The sequence below is a fragment of the Vitis riparia genome, chromosome 8, assembly GCF_004353265.1.
Source record: "Vitis riparia cultivar Riparia Gloire de Montpellier isolate 1030 chromosome 8, EGFV_Vit.rip_1.0, whole genome shotgun sequence".
Classification (NCBI taxonomy): Eukaryota; Viridiplantae; Streptophyta; class Magnoliopsida; order Vitales; family Vitaceae; genus Vitis; species Vitis riparia.
Window position 1 is genome coordinate 18420508 of NC_048438.1, and position 24331 is coordinate 18444838.

General features: G+C 35.9%; 2 protein-coding genes across 6 annotated transcripts; one reads left to right on the plus strand and one right to left on the minus strand.

The window, feature by feature from the left end:
• The first annotated feature begins 709 nt into the window (after window positions 1-709).
• Window positions 710-21705, plus strand: LOC117920921 (E3 ubiquitin-protein ligase UPL7). 5 transcript variants are annotated; one of them, XM_034838620.1, is made up of 15 exons: window positions 712-967; window positions 1283-1405; window positions 2464-2704; window positions 4227-4816; window positions 7635-8618; window positions 8695-9023; window positions 9918-10196; window positions 10283-10535; window positions 11102-11272; window positions 11403-11495; window positions 13122-13229; window positions 13779-13895; window positions 18212-18301; window positions 18465-18573; window positions 21229-21705. In XM_034838620.1, exons 1-14 carry the CDS (start codon window positions 944-946, stop codon window positions 18546-18548), a joined length of 3486 nt encoding a protein of 1161 aa, XP_034694511.1. In that variant the 5' UTR covers window positions 712-943; the 3' UTR covers window positions 18549-18573; window positions 21229-21705. The 5 variants fall into 5 exon arrangements, 4 of the variants coding, with proteins under 4 accessions (XP_034694511.1, XP_034694512.1, XP_034694513.1 ...); XM_034838621.1 differs by having other exon boundaries at window positions 21271-21705; XM_034838622.1 differs by lacking the exon at window positions 21229-21705 and adding an exon at window positions 20033-20410.
• LOC117920923 (GDSL esterase/lipase At5g03820-like) lies at window positions 20478-22783 on the minus strand. Its single transcript, XM_034838625.1, has 5 exons — window positions 22497-22783; window positions 22269-22399; window positions 21934-22167; window positions 21246-21501; window positions 20478-20877 (listed from the first exon to the last, which is right to left on the minus strand). The coding sequence occupies exons 1-5, from the start codon at window positions 22735-22737 to the stop codon at window positions 20684-20686; spliced, it is 1056 nt and encodes a 351-aa protein (XP_034694516.1). The 5' UTR covers window positions 22738-22783; the 3' UTR covers window positions 20478-20683.
• Window positions 22784-24331: the final 1548 nt, after the last annotated feature.

The following is a 24331-nucleotide window of genomic DNA, read 5'->3' on the forward strand; positions in this document are numbered from 1 at the left end:
TTGATAGTGATTATGTGAAGTATTTTTAGAGTATGTTTGAAAGTGAATTCAGAAAACGTTTCTAGTTCTTTTAATACTTGAATAATAAAAATTTTCAAATGTTATAAAGATTAGAAACACTTATTATAATCACTATCAAATGAGCTTTTAGTTTTTCTAACACTTTAAAATTTTTATTTTTCAAATATTATAAATAGTATAAAACACTTCTTAAAATCATTACTAAACGCAATCTTACACTATTTTATGAAAAATTTTAAAATATTTTTAAATAAAACATTTCCAATAAAAACACCGTCAAACTCATTTTTATTTATCAAATGTTTTTTTAAAAAATATTAGGGACAATTTTTCAATATTAATTTTTCAAAATTTTAAATGTATTTTTAAATTTTTGACCAACACCTTGTTTTTATTCTAAAATACTTTTGTATTAAAAAAGCAATCAAGAAAACACTTAAATAACATCAAAAGTTTTGAAATTTAAACACGCAGATTACATTATTTTTCAATTATTTAGTGTTTATGAAAAGTTATAATTAAGATAATATATAAAAATATTTTATTAATTATACTTTATAAATTTATTTTTTATTTTATTTTTTCTCTTTATATTTTTTTCTAATATTTTTCTTTAAATTTTTTAGACAGCGGACAAGCAATCTGAATTCTAGTTTCAAAATAAAGAAAGCCGGAACAGGATCAAACGGATAACCCTGTATAAACTAGACAGTCTAGACCTGACCGCCTACGTGATAGTCGAAGTCGGCAGAGACCCAATCCAAACCCTAGAGCCCATACTTTTAGTAGATCTGTGATTGGTTCGGCCCAATTGCAGATATGGGTGTCTGGATGAGAGTGGCAGTCTGTATATGGAAAGTCCACACTCCAGACAAACAGAGAGCGTAGTGTTTGGTGTCTTGGACGATCCTCCTCTTCTTCCATGGATGACCATCGCAAGCACCAGGTTTTCTTTTTCTCTCTTAATTATTTTTGTTTCATTGACCGATCGTTTGGTTTCTCCTGAATTTATAGGAAGACCAATGAACTTCATTTTATAGAAAAAAGAAAAGAAAAGAATCAAGAAAGAATCCTCCGAACTAATACTATAACTGGCTTTTGCTTACTTTGGATTGAGATTTACTTTTTCAGAACTAGGAGAACAGCGGGAATTGTTAGATCATGATGGCTAATTTTAATGATTTAGTTCTTCTAAACGGAGGGCTCCTTTTTATGATCCAAGATTCGTTTCTGTTTATTTTGATTTTGTTGGATCGATCAGGTCTCGTTGAGGGGAGCTAGCGCCAAAGAAATTACCAGGGATGCCCTTTTGGAGAAGGTTTCTCAAGAAAGAGAGCTCCGCAATTATGTGAGGCGGGCCACGGCTGCCGCAATCTTCATCCAGGTTTATTTCTTTAATTCCATCAATTGGTTGTTTATGTTACATCGAATGTAAATCTCGTCATTGGATGAGCAATTTATTGGCTCTAGATAGTTTGTTGATATTGTTTAATTTTGTTATACTTGACTGGAATAAACAAAGAACTGCCTATCTAGATGTTCTGTCGCATGCCCTATTCCTTTTCAATTATTTTTGAGGAAGAAAAATGATTTATTAATGGTCACCAAAAGGAAAAAAAGAGGAAAATTACCATCCCTAATTTGATCTATTAAGTTCATTGATGAGTGAAATCATGCTGGTAATTGTTTTGCATCATTAATATATAGAATAGGATGGAGAAAAATAATTGACTGGATTTAGATGGCCTCAAATTGAAAGATGTAAGAAGTATTTGCTTTGTTTTTTTCTCAATAGACACAAGGATGGATAAATAGCATTTAAAATGAATTAGACAGTTTCATGGACAAAAATTTGGGAGCTATTTACAATATTCAGGAATTTAGGGAAGAATTTAGCAACAGATTGTATGGGGCACCCTGTTTTTAATATGCTTCTTGAGAAACACTGGGTATAATTTGAGGGTTTTGTCACAGAACTAAGGGTCAATCAGATTTATACCTAGCAAAGTACATCATGGATCATGCTTTGGTTTTGCCCTTTTTTTGTAGCTGCTTTTAATGCAAATTTTATCTGCCTATAAAAAAAATAATAAAAAACAAAAAGAAAAAAAAAAGGAAAAGGAAGTGCATTAGAGAAAGATTCTTAGCTAGTCCCACATAGATTCTATACTCTGATATCTCTTTTCCTTTTGTTGTTTATGATGTTTGGGCAGGTTGGCTTTGGGGGATTACCCTTTGCTAAGATGGGGCACTGGTTGAGTTTGTTGTTTTGTAGATTAATATATCTATTTTCTAGTTGTGCTGCATGTTCCATAGAATTTATTTTTATCAGTTATCAATTCTATCAATGTTTCATGTTAATGGAAATCATGTGGCAATACTCTGAATGATGTTTTACTTTAGTGAAAGATGGGAAACAAACTTGTTTCTTAATGCTTCCAGAGAGTCTGGAGACGCTACAATGTGATAAAGATGGTAGCTGTGCAACTTCAAGAAGAATGGGAAACATTGGTGAATCATCATGCTGTGTTGATGACCAGAACATGGATTTCCAGTAGTTTCTTGAGACCTTTTCTTTTCTTTATTACATATCTGTCAATTCGACATCAGAGGATTCGTACCAGGGATGTAGACTGTATTCGGCATTGCTTCAAAACTCTATTGGAAAGCATAAACTCAACTGGTACACCATTTTTCTACTTTATAATACTTGGTTTTTTACTTCATATCTCAGTTCATGTGTTCATTATATATCCTATCTACAAGTGATTTGACCTAAATTTGTCAGTTTGCTTCCCTGTCAGTCTGCTTCTTCATTATTTTTCTCTGCATATAATTCAATTGATTTGATAATTCGAATTGCATCTGGATGAGGATGTTCATAATTCTTGGGCTTTGGGCATGTCTCATGTGTCTACCAATTGTCACAAAAAGCTTGTTTATGTGTTGTGCACTCTTTCATCAATCTAGTCCAAGCCTTGCTAGTCTGATGGATTTTGAGGCTGTTATAGGTTAAACTTTAAGAGGTCACCTCAATAGTTCTGTCTCAGGTAGTAATCAAGCCAATTGCTACATATCCTTTTGGTTTTTTGACCACTTTGGAGGCACGATGCTCATAGTTACATTATCAGTTTGTTGTACCCACTAAGGTGGTCAAAATGTAACCCAGGTTTTACAAGTATAATAGTCTCCTCCCCTTCCTTGGCATGAACCTATACTTAAGTCTACTAGGGTTTATCAACCTCATAAAGAGCATTAGCCTCCAAGCTCAAGGGGATTCATTTGTTTTTGGAATGAAACCTTCTGTTTAGTATAATGTCTTTATTCCTCAGTCACTCATTTCATATCTTTGTTAGTTCTTGTAATGTCTTCAGACTCAAAACTGAACCCAATATAATTTTTCGTGAATAAAGTATCAACAACAATTTACCCAAACCTGATTCATTTTCATGGCGTCAGCCTAGTCCCCATTTCCCTAAGTCAGTTATTGAAAAATTAAAAACAAATATGTCAATAGCATTCAAAATATCAAGATAAGTCTCCTTTCAAATTCTTCATCCATTTAATTACCTTTCATGTATAGTTTTTTGTGTGTGTTAATAGCAATTGGCGTTCCCTGAACCCCCCACTCCACCCTTAACTCACAAGTTTGTGAGAACTCCACATCTTTCAGTAAGTGTGGAAACTTTTATATGCATCTTCTCTTATTGAAAAAAAAAAAAAAAAAAAAAAAAGGGGGAAAATTTATATCCGCATCCATACTCTTACCCCGGAGAAAGAAATTTGCAACCACTTAATCATTCCCATCCATCACAAGTGTGACTCCTTATATGTTAATTGGATTGTCATGGGCCTAAGGGCCCTGTGCCATGACTATTATGGACCTCTGACTGCTTGGGCTTGGCTCAAAAAACCAGAAGAACACAAATTATATTAGTTTTATACAATTATATTAAGTTTTGTGATGTGATAGATTCTTGCACAAAGAAAGAATCAAGCAACAAAAGAGGTCATGGGAAGGGGGCAGCTTGATTGTCTTGCACCTGCAGGGCTTTCTTCCATCCATCCTCTCACTTATATTCTTGTTGTTCTAAACTTATTTAAAATAGCTGCTTTATATTGTATAGCCCTTATTATTGCTCCATTTATTCTTTTATTTTGTCCTTTTGATAATCTGCTGATCTCCGACCGTCTTTGATGTGCAGATTCAAAAATGAACTTTTGCTCCCTAGCAACAGGTACACCTGAAGAGAGAAGGATATGGACTTATGAAGCAGAGAAACTGATTTCTATATGCTTATTTATTCTTGCGGAGTATGATACCCATCCAGGGGGTCAAGATATTAATGTCCTTTCTTCTATGGCAATGCGTCTTGTTGTTGTCTTAACTGATACAAAAGGGTGGAAGAGCATTACAGATGATAACTTTCAGGATGCGAATAGGGCAGTGAAGGATTTAGTTAGGTTTATGGGAAGTAGAAAAGGTGGTCTTTATCTTTGTATCAGAAAATATTTTAATAAATTGGATGCTCCTTGTTCTTCACTGAAGAATAGTGTTGTCCAGGCGGATGAAAGATTCTTGATAACTGCAAGTGCAATAACTTTAGCTTTGCGGCCCTTTCAGGCTGCAAACTTAGACATCACTGAGCCTGGCCCCTTCAATGTGCAATATGCTGCCGAGCAGTATTGTGTATATATACTTACAATTCCTTGGCTTGCTCAACGTCTACCTGCAGTTCTGTTACCTGCTATGAAGCACAAGTCTATTCTATCACCTTGCTTTCAGACACTACTGGTAAGGCTCATTTAATCCAAATAAGATCTCTCTCTTCTCTCTCTCTCTCTCTTTTTATTTTTTTTATTTTTATTTTTTCTGTTTCTTGCTTTTAGATGGAACCAATCTTGGAACCTTCTGATCCCTCCAAACCACTTGTCACTCAAACCAGGTCCCAAGGGATGATCTATTTAATACTTTTATTTTTATAACATAATATGCTTAAAATTGTGATCAGAATTAAACAATTTTTTGTTTTTATAAACTGCATATGGATATTAAGTGCCAATGAGCAAGAAAACTGAAGTTTCGAGTGAGAAAGCGAAAGGCTGCTCTAGTGCCACTGCTTTTTGCGGAAGTAGTTTAACCTGTTGCTTGTTGCTTTCAATTCCAAGCTATGGTTGCTTAGCAAGCAAGCCTAAGTTACAGAAGGTTGCTTCAGTGTTATATAAGGTGAGTTGGCCTATCCATTATTAGGGGCCTTTTCTTGCTGATCTGGAATGGATTTAGAATAATGGATGAGGGATGACCAGCATAGTGCTAGCTTGCTCCTGCTGGCAGCTGGCAATTGAAGTTCTTGGATGCCTTATGGAATGCTCACATGCATAATATTTAAGTGACCTATCTTCCAAGCTTGGTGTTAAATGCAAAAAATTCAGATATCCCTTGTTAGAAAATAAAAGGTCCACAGAATTTTCAGAATAGTGTTAATATCTTTAGGGGTATATAGGTTTTAAAAGGTTTGGATCTTGGACGCATTTCATTTTCTTTCGCTGTTATCCTCTTGAGAAGATTATGAATGTCATTAAAGGATGATGGCACCATAATGGGGTCTCTACAAAAGGCCACAACTTGAATTAATGAATGAGCTGAAGAAGTAGTAGGGAGTGCAGGACTGGAGGATGAATTTTAACTTGTCTAAGCTTTCCTCGTGGTTGGCTTCAGATGGGGCTCATTTGAGATTGCTCATGGAATTAATGAACCAGGTTTAATCCTATTGGTGTGACCTTGTTAATTGTTTGAGCCAAGGTGGATTAGCCTGCTACGTGGTTCAGTTTGTTTACGCCCTTCTAATGAATTCATTTTTTGTGGGAGTTAGATTTGGATGAATTTCCAAAATCAGTGTTACACGTTCATCTCAATTTCTAGTCCCTGGTTCAGATTTGGTGCTCAATACTGTTTCCTAGATATACAATTAATTTGAAATAAGCGAGAAAGTCTCAATGCAGACAGTACTATTTAGGTTAAGAAAAAGAAGAGGGAAAAAAAACTGCAGATATCAATTGAAATATCAACTTTGATAAAAAATAAAATAAAAAATGGAAAGGGTGTTGAAATTAGTAGAATTTCCCAAAATTTCAAACTTTTATGTTTGAAATTAGTAGCAAAACATAAAAATTTTCTATGAAACTTTAGAAAATTCTAAAAGAGAGCAGGGAGAAATTTAGAGTTAAAAATATTGCTTGATAGGCTAATATTTTTCTTTTGATAGACTAGAAGTACTAGTGCTTTTACAATTTTGTGACGTCTTGTTTATTAAATATTAAATTAAATAATTTGTGATCTAGTAAAAATTCCTTTTGGTGTATCTTTTTGTTTTAATTGTCATTTCAAAAATTTTCTGATATCTCTTTTTATTTGATAGCATGTCTCATAGTATACTGTATTAAACTTTTGTGGCTTTCTATTTTTGGAAGTTTTTATTTATTTAACTTGAAAAAAAAAATCCTCAAGACTTTTTGGAAGTTTCATCAAATTTTTGAGACATTATTGAAATCAATATGTCATGGATGACATCACCAGCATGTCAATGAACAGAGCAAAAATTTTCCAGTTTAGAACATTCTTGCTGTTAGCCAGTGTTGATAATTTTTAAATCTACTCTTATAAATATAATATTTAAATCTCTGTTTGTACTTTGAGAGGTAATCTTTTGTCTACAAGAAATAATAATGAACATGATAACCAAGTTATACATCAAGTGCAAACTTATTTAATAAATTTATTTGCTTATCCAAAACAAAAAATGTCTCGAGACTGAAAATATGGATATTTTTGACAGGAAAAGTAAAAAAGATAAAAATATGTTTTTTTCCTATAAACAATATATTTTTCCCTATGAGATCGATTTAGAAATATCTCACCATATACAACCTAATATATCACCAGCACAATTAGCAAGATTATACCTTAGGTAGCAGGCTGATTCTAAACATGCATATCAACATTAAAGACGAAATGCTCATACAGGTTGTTTGGTAGTTATACTTCTCTAAACTAGCTAATTTGGATAATTTCTCTTCAGTAACAAGATAGAGAGAAATGAAATGAACTATCCATTGCTGGTTATATCTAAAAGCAATAGTGGCAAAGAGGATGTCTCCTTATAATCAATTTCATTTATTTGCCTTATGCATATCAGCACAATGATAAAACTTCTGATGCTATCTTTTCATCTATTGTCTTGTGAAGATGTCTTGGGGTAGAAATAGAAGCTCCAACTCATTTTGGGAGGATTAAATCAAGTGGGAGTTGTTTTCCCCATGGTTGTGCAGGACTAATTTTCATTCCATTGCCTTCAATTCTTGGCAGATCTTTGCCTATGTGTGTCCATGTTCCTGAATTTATGTATTGCACTGCTTTCATCATTATCTTTTCATGTGTGTACTGGATCCATGCTAGGTTCACAGTTATATTTTGAGGGTCGGTTTGTATTTTATCTTTAATTTTAATCTGTCTTGAAGTAAATGAATCCTATTTGTCATTCTTTTTTCCTTTTTGAACCTTAGTAATATCCACAACATGTGGGGACTGATCAGACTATGGCAGGTGATGACAGATCTTGAGAAAGAAAATATTAAAGGAGATGTCAGAGATGCATCCATTCCAAATTCCTCATTGTTCCAAGGCAGTGCCACAAGTTAGTTGGGCTCTTGCAAACGTTATATGCCTAGCGACTGGAAGTGAGAATGATTGTGTGGATCAGGGACAGTTCACTCAAGGCCTAAACCACACGTCATATGTACATGTTGTTAACATCCTTGCAGAGAACTTGTTGGATTGGCTTGAGGATGTTGGATGGATAAGAAAGGATAACCAAGAAATCCAGGAAAATGTTGAAACATGTGCAAATCCTATTGACATAGCATGCAGTCCTGATACAACTTACGGACCAATAAAGATGTCATACATGGACCTTTTCCGTCCTGTTTGTCAGCAGTGGCATCTTATGAAGCTTTTGGCAATCCTGAAGAACGTTGCCTTGATTTGTGATAGTTCACTACCAAACAATCTGGAATACTCAGGGAAGCTCGAACTACTTGATATTGCATATTTTTATTCCTACATGCTTAGGATATTTTCAGTTTTGAATCCTGTAGTTGGGCCATTGCCTGTTCTTAACATGCTAGCTTTTACTCCTGGATTTCTTGTCAATCTATGGGAGGCACTGGAAGGTTACCTTTTTCCTGGAGATGTTAAGTTTTCTGAAGATAATGATCTTTGCAAAAGCAAAATTTCTACAAACAAAAATGATGGGGCTTATGAGAAAAAGCAAAAACAGGCCTCTAAAGATGGAGGTAATAAATGGGTAACCATGCTTCAGAAGATCACAGGTAAGTCACAGATGGATGTAGATTTGATTTCTGGTCGAACTAGAACCAGCCAGGTTAAAGAAGATGCTTTTGATGTATGGGATGTAGAGCCTTTAAGGTGTGGTCCTCAGGGTATTTCAAAAGATATATCATGTCTGCTTCATCTGTTCTGTGCCACCTATTCACATCTGCTGTTAGTTCTCGATGACATCGAGTTCTATGAAAAGCAGGTAAATTAGTTGGGTTTTCTTTCACCATTGGGAATTGTCATTGGTATTTATTTTAACATTTGATGCCATGCATTAGGTTCCTTTCACACTGGAGCAGCAGCGAAGAATTGCATCAATGCTCAATACACTAGTGTATAATGGTTCATTCCATGGTAGTGGTGGCCAGCAGAATAGACCCCTCATGGATGCTGCAGTAAGATGCCTACATTTGTTGTATGAAAGGGATTGCAGGCATCAATTTTGCCCTCCTGGCTTGTGGCTTTCACCTGCTAGAAATAATCGGCCCCCAATTGCAGTTGCTGCCCGAACTCATGAAGTTTTGTCAGCTAAACCAGATGATGCTTTGACCATTCCAAGCATGGCTCCTGTTATCACTACAACACACGTATTCCCATTTGAAGAAAGGTAGGTATATCATTCTGTAAGCTTAAAGAATGATACACATTTTACAGTTGTGTGCCTCTGTATTGTCCTAGTTCACTTTGTGCACTTCCAACTCCTGCAACTGGAAGAAGAAATCTTGATTTGCAAAAACATTGGGCTTCAGCATTTGCCACTTTAACACATTTTTTATGCCATTCTGTCATCTTCTGCTTCTTCATCAGAACTTTCTTTGGAAGAAAATATCCACTAAACCCATCTAAAGTAGAGGCTTTAATACCTTTCCCTCTTCTTCAACTTTTCTTTTTTCACAAGGAAATTGGCCTTCAAAAGGACTATGAAGTCCTGATTTCCAAATTTGTGAAGAGTTCACTAACAGGTTTTTAAGCTCCATGAATCCATGCTTTTACTACTTCACCTTTCCAGAGCACATAAAAAGTCCTCTACAGAGCTCCATATATAGAACCCAGGTGTAGGATTGAGTACTGTATTTACATATATTTAAACATCATATATTATTAACAACATATGAATGGTGTTCTACCTGTGGATGCATTACATACACTCACCATTTCCATCCATGTGCAATATTATTGGTGTTGTTTGCACTGTAGTACTTGTTTCAATGTTTCCTGAAGTACTACTAATAATTTCCACATTTTCACTAATTGTTTGGAAATTCTATTGTTTGTTTTGATATTAGTGCCTCTTCTAAAATTATGCTATATTCATTATTTGGGTAGTTTGACCTTTCTATGCATACATACTAACTTTAGTATTGTTATTATTATTATTTTATGTTTGTATCATCGTCATGATTAAGTTATGCTTGCTGTTTTCTGTTATCGGTCATACTTTTTGTTGTCTATTTGGCTTTACACCTAGGAGCATATGCTCATCAATATGCTCCCTTGGCAGAGTTCAGATGTTCAGAGAGTTCATCAAGATGGACAAATTCTCTCGCAAAATGGCTGGTGAGGTGGCTGGACCTGGTTCACGATCAGTTGAGGTAGTAATTCGTCGAGGTCACATTGTTGAAGATGGTTTTCAACAATTAAATTCACTTGGTTCAAGGTTAAAGTCATGCATCCACGTTTCATTTATTAGTGAATGTGGCCTTCCAGAGGCTGGTCTGGACTATGGCGGCTTATTCAAAGAGTTCTTAACTGATATAGCAAAAGCAGCCTTTGCTCCTGAGTAAGTTTAAGATTGCAATTATATCAATTTCTTGTATGGTTATCTGCGCTTTAGGATTATAGTTATTTATTTTATTGTTGTCTTAGGTATGGGTTGTTCTCTCAAACCTCAACTTCAGACAGACTCCTAATCCCTAACACAGCTGCAAGATTTCTGGAGAACGGTACTCAGATGATTGAGTTCCTTGGAAAAGTTGTTGGCAAAGCACTCTATGAAGGAATATTATTAGATTATTCCTTTTCACATGTTTTTATACAAAAGCTATTAGGACGATATAGCTTTCTTGATGAACTATCAACTCTTGATCCTGAGCTCTACAGGAATCTTATGTATGTTAAGGTAAACCCTCTTGATAAAAGTACAGGATTTTTTTTATTTTTTTTTTAATATCAGGAAAAATATAGGAATTTTGACGTTTAAAAGCATTTCATTGTGTTTTTTCCCCTGCTGTTTTACTGTTAAGTCCTTACTGAGACACTGATAATGAATGTTCAAAATACAAGGGCCTCTCTCACATTCATGGCAATATTCCTAATGGGGGCATATCCTAGGTTTGTTTTGGGAATTCCTCTCTCTCTCTCTCTTAATTCTGTGCTGAAAAACCTAATTTGCATTGGAAATTTTCTCTTTTTTTGGTTAATTAATTTATAGAACCCTGGTGCAAGTTACATCATTGGATATTTGGAACATGACACTGGCTGACATGATGGGCTTGGAATCATGAGTTTGACCTGAATTTTTGGGATAGTGCACAACTGATTGCTTGATTGATTTTATTATAATTGCTGCATAGTCTTTCATTTCTTCAATCTCTTGGATTTGTAATCTGTATTAAGTTCAGCTGTATGTGCATAGTAATATTTGTTTCTCCAATTTGTGAAGTTTCTCGTGTTTTGTTTCTGCAGCATTATGATGGGGATGTGAAGGAACTCTCTCTGGATTTCACAGTTACAGAAGAATCATTAGGCAAACGGCACATTATTGAGCTCAAACCTGGTGGCAAGGATGCCATTGTGACAAATGAGAACAAGTTGCAGTATGTCCATGCTATGGCAGACTATAAACTTAACCGGCAGGTGTAGTGCACAATTTGGAAATTCTGTAGACCTATCTATTTATAACAGATTTACCTTGTTATCAATATTGAATTGAATTTATCTGCTTCCATGCTAAATTTTCCTTCCACTGTCAATGTTTGAATTGCAGATGCTGCCTCTATCAAATGCATTCTACAGAGGGTTGACTGATCTTATTTCACCTTCTTGGTTGAAGTTGTTTAATGCAAGTGAATTCAATCAGGTTGTTTCTTTTTCATTGTGCAGTTGATCAATTATTGTCCTGTAAATAATCTAACATTGGGTAAAATTTTGCATGTTATTCTGAGAATCAATCCACTGAAATTCTGACAAGTATGATAACTTCAAAAATCCAGATGGTTTACTCTGATAACTTGATCAGAACTCGAATGGTTTTCTCCCACTTTATTCGTTTAAGGAAAGGGGGTTGTGGTGCAATTGGCCTTAACATAAATTGGCATTATGTGGGGTGTGGATAAAAGTAGTATTTTAGTTTCTTGAATTATGAAGCCAAAAGGCATGTTCTTAATTTTTATTTTCTTTTCATCTTCAAACATATAATGAAAATTATTCCTGAAGCTGGTGCTGGCAATGTGTATCTGTTTGCCCTATCACCAGTTAAACACTAGACTTCAGGGCTAATGCTTTGGACTCTACTAAGAATCGCATTAGGACCTCATTGCATGTAAAAGAAACCTGATAAAAACAGGACATTTTGGACATGTCCTAGGAGATGTATAATATTTCTACGTGTATAGATTTTAGTTGTGCTACCCTTTACTTTTTGGTTTTTCCTCTTATTTCGTTATGTAGTTGTTACAAAAATCAAGCATATTGTGGTTCCTAACCTTGATAGTCTAATACCCAAGTAGAACTGACTACTTGATGGGTGGATATGAGTTCTCCAACTGATCAACTGATACCTAAACCCAAATGCAACAGGATCTGAACTTCTTGAAACAATGCCCAACTCTGGGGATACTAATACTTGAACTGAAATGGAAATATTCACTTTACGAATGCAAAATCTACTCAAATCCTCAAATCCTTCGGTATTAGTGTTGTGTAAATTGCCATTGGGAGTTTAAATGAAATAAATTAGGATTGGTACCCACAGTCTGAATAAGGAGCCTGGTTTTGCCAGTTAGGCTAATAATCTTTTTATAATTGACCTTTGATGAATCAAATGACCATGTCATGATGAGTCTATTTTGGTCATTTCGAGTTTAAAATGTGTTAATATTTTTCAGAGAATTGTGCCCTTTCAAGGGAGTGAGGTCAAATATAGTTGGAGAAAAAGTGAGTGCTTTACAGAACAATGATAGTTTTCAAAATTCTAAAAGTGGAAGATTGTATGACAAAATATAGTGATACTGAGAGATGTTTTTTTTTATTATCTAGGACTCCTTGGGGGTTTGACCTCTATGGGATTTCATTGAAGATTGGATTGAGCTAAGATTGTATACTTCTTGGTTTCTTTGGTTTTTTTTGTGCTGGTCCGATTCTAGGTGCTTTCTGTATTACCCTCAGTGTACTTGAGTTCCACTCCACATTTTGTTTAGGCACCACTTAATGTATTTCTTTTCCTTGGCTAATACATAGGGATTGGGAACTCATATTTGAAAATATTTGAATGAAAAGACAAACTTTCCCATCTCTTCTTTTATATTTTCCTCAAAACAACAGTTGGAATTCATATCTTTTAATAGTAATTAGGATGTTTCAAGGATCATGATTACTCATGTTTTAGGTTGCAGTATTGTGCTTGTTTATGCAGATTTTGTTTGAATACCTATTTGCTTGAGTTCACTTGATCAGCCAAAATCTGATTCATAATTACTAAATGCAGTTGCTTTCAGGTGGAAACCATGACATTGACATTACTGATTTAAGAAATCACACACGGTACACAGGTGGTTATACTGAGGGCAGCCGGACAGTTAAACTCTTTTGGGAGGTATTGATACCCCAAGAGCAAAAGATTGACCTATTTTTTCTTTTATTTGGGTTTTTGTCTTCTAGCTTCATTGTTGGTGGAAGCTGCTACCTACCCCTGATTACTTTAACTTCCCAATGAAATTAGATCCATTTGGACTCTGTTTGCTCATTGGTGAAAATTGCATTCCTCTAATTTTTAGAGTTGCATTTTGGTTGCTTCCATTTTCATTTGGAAATCGTGACTGGACATTTTCACTTGGAAGACAGTGGAAGCTTGCAATTAGCATTGCTTAGTTGTACTTCCTTCAGTTGTTGTCTCCATGTCCAGGCAGAACAACTTCCTAAATTTGGTATTGATCTCTTCTTAAAATTTGAGACATTTATTTCCTTTGAAATTGGATTACATCCACCCCATTTAAGCTGTGGAATCCTGTTATCTATTCATCAACTCTTGAAGTCATGTGTTCTCCTTCTGAACCATCTATCCTGATTGAGGACACCTTCTAAAATTGGTCAGTGTAATATATTTTATGTTTCTATTGAACTTGTTCTGATTATTATGTCACAGGTCATTACAGGTTTTGAACCAAAAGAACGCTGTATGCTTCTTAAATTTGTGACAAGTTGTTCTCGAGCTCCATTACTTGGATTTAAACACCTGCAGCCAACTTTTACAATTCATAAGGTATGCTTTGGATCTTATATCCACATAAATTCATTCATTGTATCTTTTTAAGCACTTATCATCTTATCATTCATATCATGAATATGGTATGTGGTTTGTGTTCTTGCTTTAACTTCTCTAAGTAATCAAGATCATATTTTGATGGTTCTGCACAACATAAAGTTTTACTCTCTTATGAGGAAATTTGATCTTAGAATTTAATAATGTTAGGCATCAGAGGGAGATAAAGGTACTTTTTGTTACTTAGAGCCAAAAAAATTTAACAGCTAACCATGGTTCACCAATCTCTTTAAAACTAGTATATGTAAGAAAGATGCAAGGCCTACCCCTAGTCCAATTATCATCAAAAGATAAGAAATGAAGTTCATGTTTGGTTGATTAGATATAACATGGGATAGAATAAAAGATGACATAATATATTTGATCTTATGTTTGTTTGGTAATAAGATATGACAAGTCATCCCATTATTTATCATATCTTATCACCAAACATAAGATATGAGAGTCGTATTATCCAACCTTGTATTTTATATCCCCTATTAATGGGATGTATTAATCCTAAATTAAGATATAGGATATACATATTCCATGGATTATAAATTTATTATTCTTATCAATTTTCTTCATTTTTTTATATTACTTATTTTGCAAAAGAAAAGATTTTGATAAAAAAGAAAAAAAAAACCCTTAAATTTGTAGTTAATGAAGAACTAAAAAAAATACATATAAAATGTATTGTAAATTATATTAATATATTTATTATTTAATATAATATTTAATATATACAATTATTTTTACATATTGAATAACATAATAACTTTTTTATTTGTAAATTTTAAATATTTTGATCATGAATATTATTAATAAATAAATAAATAATTACTAAATTATAAATTGTAGAACGATTTTCAAATAACACTAAACATGAAAGAGATCTCAAAACTTTTTTAGCAACAAATATTAGGGATTTCAGGCCCATTAGTTTGCTAGGGGGATTGTATAAGCTCTTTGCCAAAGTGTTGGCCAATAGGCTGAAGAAGGTTTTAGACAAGGTGGTCTCTGCGGACCAAAATGTTTTTGTAAAGGGAAGACAGATTTTGGATGCCTCACTCATAGCCAATGGGGTGATTGACTTCTGGCATAAATGTAAAGAGAAAGGGTTGATTTGTAAATTGGATATTGAAAAAGCCTATGATAGCATTAATTGGAAGTTCCTCATGAAGGTCATGCACAAGATGGGTTTTGGAGCTCGTTGGATGGAGTGGATATGGTGGTGTATTTCAACTGCGAATTTTTTTATTCTGGTTAATGGGGTGCCAGCAGGTTATTTTTCCAATTCCAAGGGGTTGCGCCAAGGAGATCCACTCTCTCCCTACCTTTTTGTGTTGGGTATGGAAGTGCTTAAGTGCGCTTTTAAGAAGGGCTGTTGATGGGGGATTTATTTTCGGTTGTAGTCTTCGAGGGAGGGGGGGAATGGAAATGAATGTGTCCCATTTACTATTTGATGATGACACTATTATCTTCTGTGAAGCAAGGCAAGATCACCTTACCTATCTAAGCTGGATTTTGGCGTGGTTTGAGGCAGCCTCTGGTCTTAAAATAAACCTAGCGAAGAGTGAAGTAATTCCGATTGGGGAGGTTGAAGACATTGACGAATTGGCTGTGGAGATAGGATGTAGAGTGGGGGCCCTTCCTACTGTTTATTTGGGGCTGCCCCTTGGAGCCAATCACAAGGCCACGGCTATATGGGACGGGGTGGAAGTAAGAATGAGAAGAAGGCTAGCCCTTTGGAAAAGACAATATTTGTCAAAGGGCGGGAGAATTACCCTCATTAAGAGTACTTTGGCCAGTATACCTATTTACCAATTGCCTCTCTTTCGAATGCCCAAGCTAGTTGTAAAAAGGCTCGAAAAATTACAAAGGGATTTTCTTTGGGGAGGGGGAAGCCTGGAAAGAAAAATCCATTTAATCAATTGAGAGGTGGTGTGCACCCAAAAGGAGAAAGGGGGTCTAGGCATTCGGAAGATTGATCTCCTGAATAAGGCCTTGTTGGGCAAATGGATTTGGAGATTTGCCTTTGAAAAAGAAATCCTTTGGAAAAAGGTGATCGGGGTGAAGTATGGCTATGAGGGTTTTGGTTGGAGAACTAATAAGGCTCGTGGAATGTTTGGAGTGGGGGTTTGGAAGGAAATCTTGAAGGAGTCGTATTGGTGTTGGGATAATATAGAGTTCAAGGTGGAAAAAGGGACCAAGGTTAATTTTTGGACTGATCAGTGGTGTGGTAATGAGGCGCTGTCCCAAACTTTCCCCCAATTGTTTGCCTTGGCGGCCCAAAGGAACTCCTCGGTAAATGAGATGTGGGATTCTAGCCTTGGCCAAGGAGGTTGGAATATAAGACTCTCTAGAAACTCTAACGATTGGGAGTTGGACGCTTTAGGAGAGTTGTTTCATATGCTGAGGGACTTGAGGATTTCTCCTGAAGAGGATTCAGTGATATGGAAAGGAGGGGGACACGGTCTTTTTTGAATTAGAGATGCTTACAAGCTGCTGACAGTCCCTAGTGTCATCACCTTCTCGAAAAAAAGTATTTGGGTGGACAAGGTCCCAACCAAAGTTGCTTTTTTTGCTTGGGAGGCTACTTGGGAGACGGTCCTAACTTTGGATAGGCTTCAAAGACGGGGCTGACATCTTCCAAATCGTTACTTTTTGTGTGGTTGTGAAGAGGAAAATGTAAATCATATTCTTTTACACTATATAGTTGTAAGGGTTCTCTGGGAGATTGTCCTTGCCTTGTTTGGGGCTAATTGGGTGTTCCTAGAGACAGTCAAAGAGATGTTACTTAGTTGGAGGGGCCCTTTTGTGGGGAAAAAGATTTGGACTTCCATTCCGTTGTGTATTTTTTGGACGGTTTGGAAGGAAAGAAATAGATTAGCTTTCAGGGGGGGCTCTTTAGCTATACAGAAGTTGAAAAATTCTTTTGTTTGTAACTTGTGGAGTTGGGCTAGGGTGTATATGGGAGAAGAGTCCTCTTCGCTTTTAGGTTTTTTGGAATGGCTTGCCGTTCCTTAAGGGGTGGTGAGTGTTTTGTTCATGTGTTTTTGCTTAAGCTGCTATGTATACTTCCTGTATGCTTTGTGGCTTTGTGGCTTTCTGCCCCTTAATATATTTGCGCTCACTTATCAAAAAAAAATATTGGGATGCAATATAAGTTTTATTTTAAACAAATATCAAACATTAAAATGCAATATGTTTTCCATTCCATTTTTTATATTTTTTACAAACCAAATATAAGCAAAATATAATATATCCCACTGGATAAAATATCTTAGGATGTCTTTGTCATTGAATATAATATTTAAGAATACCATATCTCATTAGAAATTATATAATATACATATCAACCAAATAAACATAACTTAAGTGGATAAAGAAAGGACAAGAGGTAGATGAGTCAGAGCATCATGATTATATCCAGTGAATTATGGTGCATGAACTACAATTGCTGCATCATGTGTGGATCAAGGGGCAGGAGCAGCAACAGATTCACTAAAAAGTGCACAAAATTTGTCAATTGAGGAGGTTGTGACGTGGATGCATCACCTGGTGATATAAAGCAGCACAGGTGCCTTGTTATGAAGTTTAATGGTGGTAAGAATTACATGACGTTCAGTGAGACATCAATATTTTTTATTCTATGCTCTGAAGAATGTGGGCAACCTGCTGACTTAAGATATGTATTGAAGACATCTAGGATTCTTCAACCACTTATTTTTATTCCATGCTCTGAAGAATGTGGGCAACCTGCTGACTTAAGATACGTATCGAAAACATCTAGGATTCTTCAATCCTGAGCAGTTGCTCTTTGACAAATTGAATGTGATATGGATCATCCACACTATCACATAGTATATATGGAGTTATGATCACTATGAATGTATGGTTATGGTATACCTATTGAATAATTTTCAGATGTATGGTACCTATTTCACCTTGAAAATAAAAGAAATCAAGGAGAATGGAAAACCAGAACAGAAGAATCTGCAGGATCCATCAGATTTTAAGGCCATCCATGTGTAAAAACAATCAAAGGGAGCTTTCACTAATAATACGATTATGGAAAACCAGTTGCTTTTATGATACCAATTCTGATTGTTTTGCCATAGTTCCTCTCTCTCAAACACAAACACCCACTTAGTTCCTTCAGTCTTTTATTTTCTTTTGCATCCTGCATCGCCTTTTTGCCCCAAAAAATGGGGAAAAGAAATATTGATCCTAGAAGGAAATGAGAACTGAGTTCAGATTTTCACTTTCTATAGGTTGCATGCGATGTGCCTCTTTGGGCAACAATTGGGGGACAGGATGTAGAGCGACTTCCCTCAGCTTCCACATGCTACAACACGCTCAAGGTACATCTCCTTGTCTACTTCATCAATTTTTATAGCAAGGCACAGAGCTTGGAACATCCAATTCAACCTATTAGACCATACTGTAATCTCATATCTACTGTCTTTACTTATGTGCATGTTTTTTTTTTTTTTTTTTTTTACTTTTTTGTTTTTATGGTTGCAGCTTCCTACATACAAACGCCCTAGCACTTTGAGAGCAAAGCTTCTATATGCAATCAATTCTAATGCAGGGTTTGAACTTTCTTAGGGATCTCGCTTAATTTCTGTTCAAGGTGATTTGTCTGAGTCCTTAGTACTGTACCATATCGGTGGCATCATTCTCTTGGTATATGCTGTAATGAAAATGTATTTTAATGCTATTCAATGATTAATTTTTTTTCTTTTGTTAGCATTTTTTGGTTTCATTTCACTTTCAAAAACATCATCACACAATGGTATAACTTTAAGATAGTTAAGACAACATAACTGGGTTTGAGAATCAAGAGAGAGAAACCTCAAGGATCAATATGGATAATGAAAAACCAAAGCATAGGTTACAAGTTAAAACACACATTCACCCACAGCACATGATGCCCCTCTTGATTATTTGATAACTTATAAAGTTCTGCAACTAATTTGGAATGATGAGGAATTGTTGAATTATGGTTACAGAATTAGGTTAAATGTGCCTAATGGAATAATTGAATCAAATTTAAGACTTGAAAATTTTGGAAGATCTTTTAAAATGCTCATATATTGTCACAGTTTGGGAATTGTGGTTATAGTGTGTAGGCCTATGGAGTCTAGAGGCTTGGGATTTGGGAAGATTTCTTTGAGGAATCATGCTCTATTAAACTAGTGGCTTTGGAGGTTCCCTAGAGAAAATTATACCCTTTGGTATTAGGTTTGAGCATTAATGGGACACATCTTTGGGATGTAGACAATATAGTCAAATGGTCACATCGGTGTCTTTGGAAGGCCATTGCACACTCCTGTTTATTTTTCTATGCATATTCACTTTGTGTTGGTGATAGGGCAAGAATTCATTTTTGGGAAGATTTGTAATGGAGAAATTAACCTATGTTCACAATTTATAAGTCTTTATAGGGTTGTCACGATTAGAAATCTCTTCATATTAGCTATCCTTTACATCATCTCCTTTTTTTCTTGAAACCTTAATTTCCGTCCAATCTCATTGATTTGGAGATTGAGGACCTGGGAAGACTCATGTTCTCTCTTACTTGCATGCACTTGTCTCCATCCATCTCAAATGCAAGAGCCTGGGTACTATCCTCTTTAGACTTATTCTCAATAAATCTTTTTTCTTCCCTGTGTGCTTTAGGGTGTTTTTTGGGCACTTTTATCTTTTAATATACCTTTTTCTTTATCCATAAAAAAATAAAATAAAGTCTTTCTTCTTCACTTGGTCCAATATATCAAATCTTGTTCCTTTCCATCCAACCAAATTTTTATGGAAATCTAAAGTCTCATCTAAGGTTAAGGTCTTTGCTTAGTTAGTGGTACTCAAGAAGGTAAATACCGAAAACGTGTTATAATTGAGAAGACCTTTCAAAACTCTTAATCTTGATTGGTGCATCTTACATATGAGAAGTGGAGAGACAATTAACCATCTCTTTCTACATTGTCTAATTACTTTGGAGCTATGACACAACTATTTAGACAAGCCATAATGTATAATGTATTGGGTTCAGCCTAGAAATTTATGCGACATGATGATCATTTCATATACAGGTTTAGGGAGAGCTCCATCAGAAATGTTGCAGGACCTACTTTGCTTCTCTTCCCTCTTTTTGGACCTCTTGTACTGATGATTTTAAAGGCATTCTTCTCAATATCATTCCAATTGGTATTCAGTCTATAGGCCAAAAGGATCAGCAATGAGAGGAGCTTAGCTTGGGTTTAAGGAAATGATGTCTTTGTACATTCTTTTGTTGTCCATCTCATTTTAAATAGATCTTCTTGCATAGCGGAGGAGTTCATTATGTCTTGATTAGGTTTTTGTAGTCGTGAGGAGGATTCCCCATCATTCTCATGAAATCTTTATTCATAATAATACATCTCTTGTTTGTGATAAATGAATAAAATTGTTTGCATGTTCATTAGTATATTGGGTCATAATGACTTGTTTTGTTCAGAAACTTTAGACAACAGGAGTTGATAGAAATGAGATAACCGATAATGGAACTGTAATCATCTTATTGATATAAGGATTGACACGAACAAATTTCCATGATAGAAATGAGAAGTATCACACCATTAGAAAACCAAACACTCAAACTAAAACTACCAGATCCACATAAATATCTCTACTCTCATCTATATTTATAGAAGAAGATTACAGAAGTGGAATGGCAGAGTTTTAACAGTGGTAAGAGTATAGCTTTAACCAATGAGGTTGATTCCCTGCTCAAGTAGGCTACCAGCCAACAACTGGTTAGCTGATTCAGAGGGATGGAATCCGTCCCAAAACACATACTGTGAAGCATTGGAGCAGGTTCCAACAGACCTAGCATTGCAAAGCAGGGAGGTTTCTATTGTACCTGTACCACAGCAAGCCTTCCTTGACTCAAAGAACCCTGTTACATAGTATCAAATCCACATAAAAAATCTAAAATTCAGTGGAAATTGTAGCATAAATGGCTGAAGAAATAGAGTGACATTGGAAGCTTACTTTCTTGGAGAGACGAAAATAGGGGTCTGGTACCATTTTAGACACTAAAATTTGATAAGCTACTAAGCAATACATTTCAAAAATCATCAATTTTATAGATTCTTAGTCAAATCTCCCTGTCCCGCCTTAAAGGAAAGTAAAATCACTAAAAGGAACTGCTAGCTTGCTACAAAGTTGAAACTTTCATGGAAATCCAAAAAATATTTATTCTTACGAGTAAATGTGGATTACTTATGCATAAGACCTCTTTTTGCAGAGAAGTAGGAACTTTACCATTATCAGTGGGCTTTGTGATCAGATTCAGGAGTGGCTGATAGATGTCAAAGACCACAAGTTTGAGACCAGGAAGCTTATCTTGCAAAACTTGAGATGTGATGTTTAGCTTACTGTTGAAGTTAATGGCGTCTTGATTTAACCTTGCAACACACTGGTTGGACCCCGAGCTGAAGAGGGTGATAGCTGCAGGCAAACACCCAGTTGGCGGTAAGGTTGTCACTCCAATCTTCCTTACCCCTAAACCGTATAGATTCTGTCACATCACAAAACAATGTCGATAATGTTAAAATACTAGAGGAGTCTGGTTTCTGATCCGTCTCAAACTTTATATTAAGCTTGTCTATATAAACTTACAGATTGTTGTGCAATTTAAAATTTCAATGTATTGTGTAAAAGATTGTAAATGAAACAATACACTATATGTTAAATCAACAGGATCACTCCAGTTCAATTTTGATCTTCTGCATTTAAATCCGTGGGCAAACAAATCGGTGTCCTAAATCCAGTTTGACATTAAACACATGAACAAGATTCAGCTTGATGTCCTAGGCTCCCAGTTAGACATTGGCTCTAAAGTAGTACTACTTGTACTACTTACAGTTGTTTTATTGTGAACCTGGAGAAAAGGATCATACATATGTAACAGGATGCGTCAAATTGGAAAATGGAATATGTGGATACAAACCTGAACAAAAGTAGTGTAGGATTTCATGAGAATATCTGAGAATTGATCGGCCGAGTAGGCCCTGTTAAGGAGGGGGTTGATATAGTAGTTCTGAACGAAATCACTACTCCCAGCACTCAGAAGGTGGATTCCGCCAGAGAATATATCATGAGCTCTAGCTTTTCCTACCAGCCTTACAACTTTTGCTTGGTATTCCTTGTAGTATTCTACCTGCTGGGTCAATGAAATAGCACGCTACACAACACCAAAAAATTCGAACACGTCATTTTTGTTATCAAATAGATATACGATGATGCAGAGAGAGAGAGAAAGATTGTTTTGATCTCATTGTTTACATATAACTGTGCTGTCCTGTCATAATAACCAGAAGAAGCTGAGGCAAAGTTGGCTCCCTGCAAGAGGTTCTTCCCCTGTGCCTCCTGGCTAAGGTAAGGTGGCGGGTATGAAGTGAACCCGAGGTACTCGGCTGTGTGCGAAGCAATGAAATGAAACATGAGAGAGAGCAAGAGAGGATTCTATGATGAGAGGGGAGAAATGTGTGCTTGAGAAATGTTACCACTTACCAGTGAAGTCTGTGGCTAGCTTTCCATTGCAGAACCTTCCTGTTGGCCTGTGAGTAACAAAGTCTCTTCCATAAGGAGGGAAGTTTGCCTTGACAAGGGTGGCAAGGTTGTTGTTGTTGCCTGCATCAACTACAGAGTCCCCAAAGATGCAGAGTGCAGGAACAAGAGGATCCCCATGAGCTACTGACAAAATCAAAACAAGAAGAAGAAAGGCTCCCAAGGCATTTTTTGCAAACCCCATTTTGTTTTCGTATTGTTCCAACAGTGGAGAGAAAAGAGAGTGAAGAGGAGACAGTGAATGGAGGTGAGGGGCAGGTGGGGGGAGAATTTAAGAAGGGCAGTGTTTTGACTGAGGGTCAAAGTGAAATAACTGTCTGAGAAAGTAGGCTCCCTATAAAGCTGCTGATTTCCAGGTAAGGAGGCATGTTTAACACCTCTTAAAGCTTGTGATATTTGTCCTTTTCATCACTCATGTTCATATTAGGCTAACCAAAAGTGGTCTTGGTTTGTCCATGTTCATGAGTGCCAAAAGACTTGGTTAAAGTTTTTAGACACTTTAAGAGAGGTCCAAGGAAAAAGTTGCTTCTTCCAATTCTAATTCACACCATACTCAATGTATGCTAGCAGTGGCGTGTCTTGATCAAATTGTTCTCCCTTATCTCAAGCAAAACAGGGGCTGTGGATTGATCACTGCAACTCTACACAAAATCACGAGCTATGCTTTGGCCTGGATCCATAGGTAATAGCAAAATGCTGGAAATGATGGTTGGATTTTGTTTTTAAATTTGAAGCTTTTACATGACCATGGCTTCACCTTTATCGAATGCCTCATTGAATTCTGTCAATCATCACAACCTATGAAACAGGTATTTAATTATATATTGTTTGGTCAAATCACAGCTCAGTGACAAGTGCCAAATAAATTTGCTAGATTTCTTCAGAGATAAACATTGCGGTGGAAAGTCATTACTCAATACCTAGGGATTCTCATGGCTGGATAGGGGTGGAAATGTAGAATTGCCTCTTTGATACCAAGTGTGACAACTGTCTAGCAAAAGTTGCAGCAGCCTTCTAGTCTAAATAGTAAATTCTGGTGATATGAATGAGATCGACGTCATCTGCGCGTTGTTCAATTGAATTTCCAAAACCCTAAAACTTTTTAAGATGGGCAACCAACAACCTTTATGAAGAAACTCTCCCTGTGTTTTGTGGTTGGGGAGGTGTAATGAGAACTGGGGGGTGGAGGGGTGTTTAATGTTGCTGCAAGCATCAGGTACTGTTGGTGCAGGAAGTGAGGTTAATTGAGCTTTGTCGTGGGTTGTATTGTGTGCCTCTTCTCAGGGCCTGTCGCCTACTTAACCAACTCTCTCTCTCACTCACTCAACTTCTTTTCTGACCACTAGTGGGCTCTTCCACATCCACGCAGCACTTTCAATTTCAGAACCCAGTCTCCAAATGGCGGGAATTGACAAAAAAACACACTAAAATCTCCTCCAAACTGCTTCAATAAATTACAATATTGATAAAATAAAATTTAATAACAGTTGAGGGGACCTACTCTAGGAACAAGAATATTCAGTAGATGACTTCAATATTGTCCTAACCAAGTCAATTCTGCATTCCTCGGATGGATTGTCCAAATTGATTTTTTGACAATTCTCAAAGACGAATGTTTTTTTACTTTTTCAAATGACATGCTAATAGACCCATTTTAAAATATTGCCATAATTTTCTACAAGCAATGATCCGAAATATGTTACTAGGCTGAATCAGCTGAAATTAGAGATCCAATAAACTACAACTACTATACTTGTAGTATCACAAGCATTTTCATT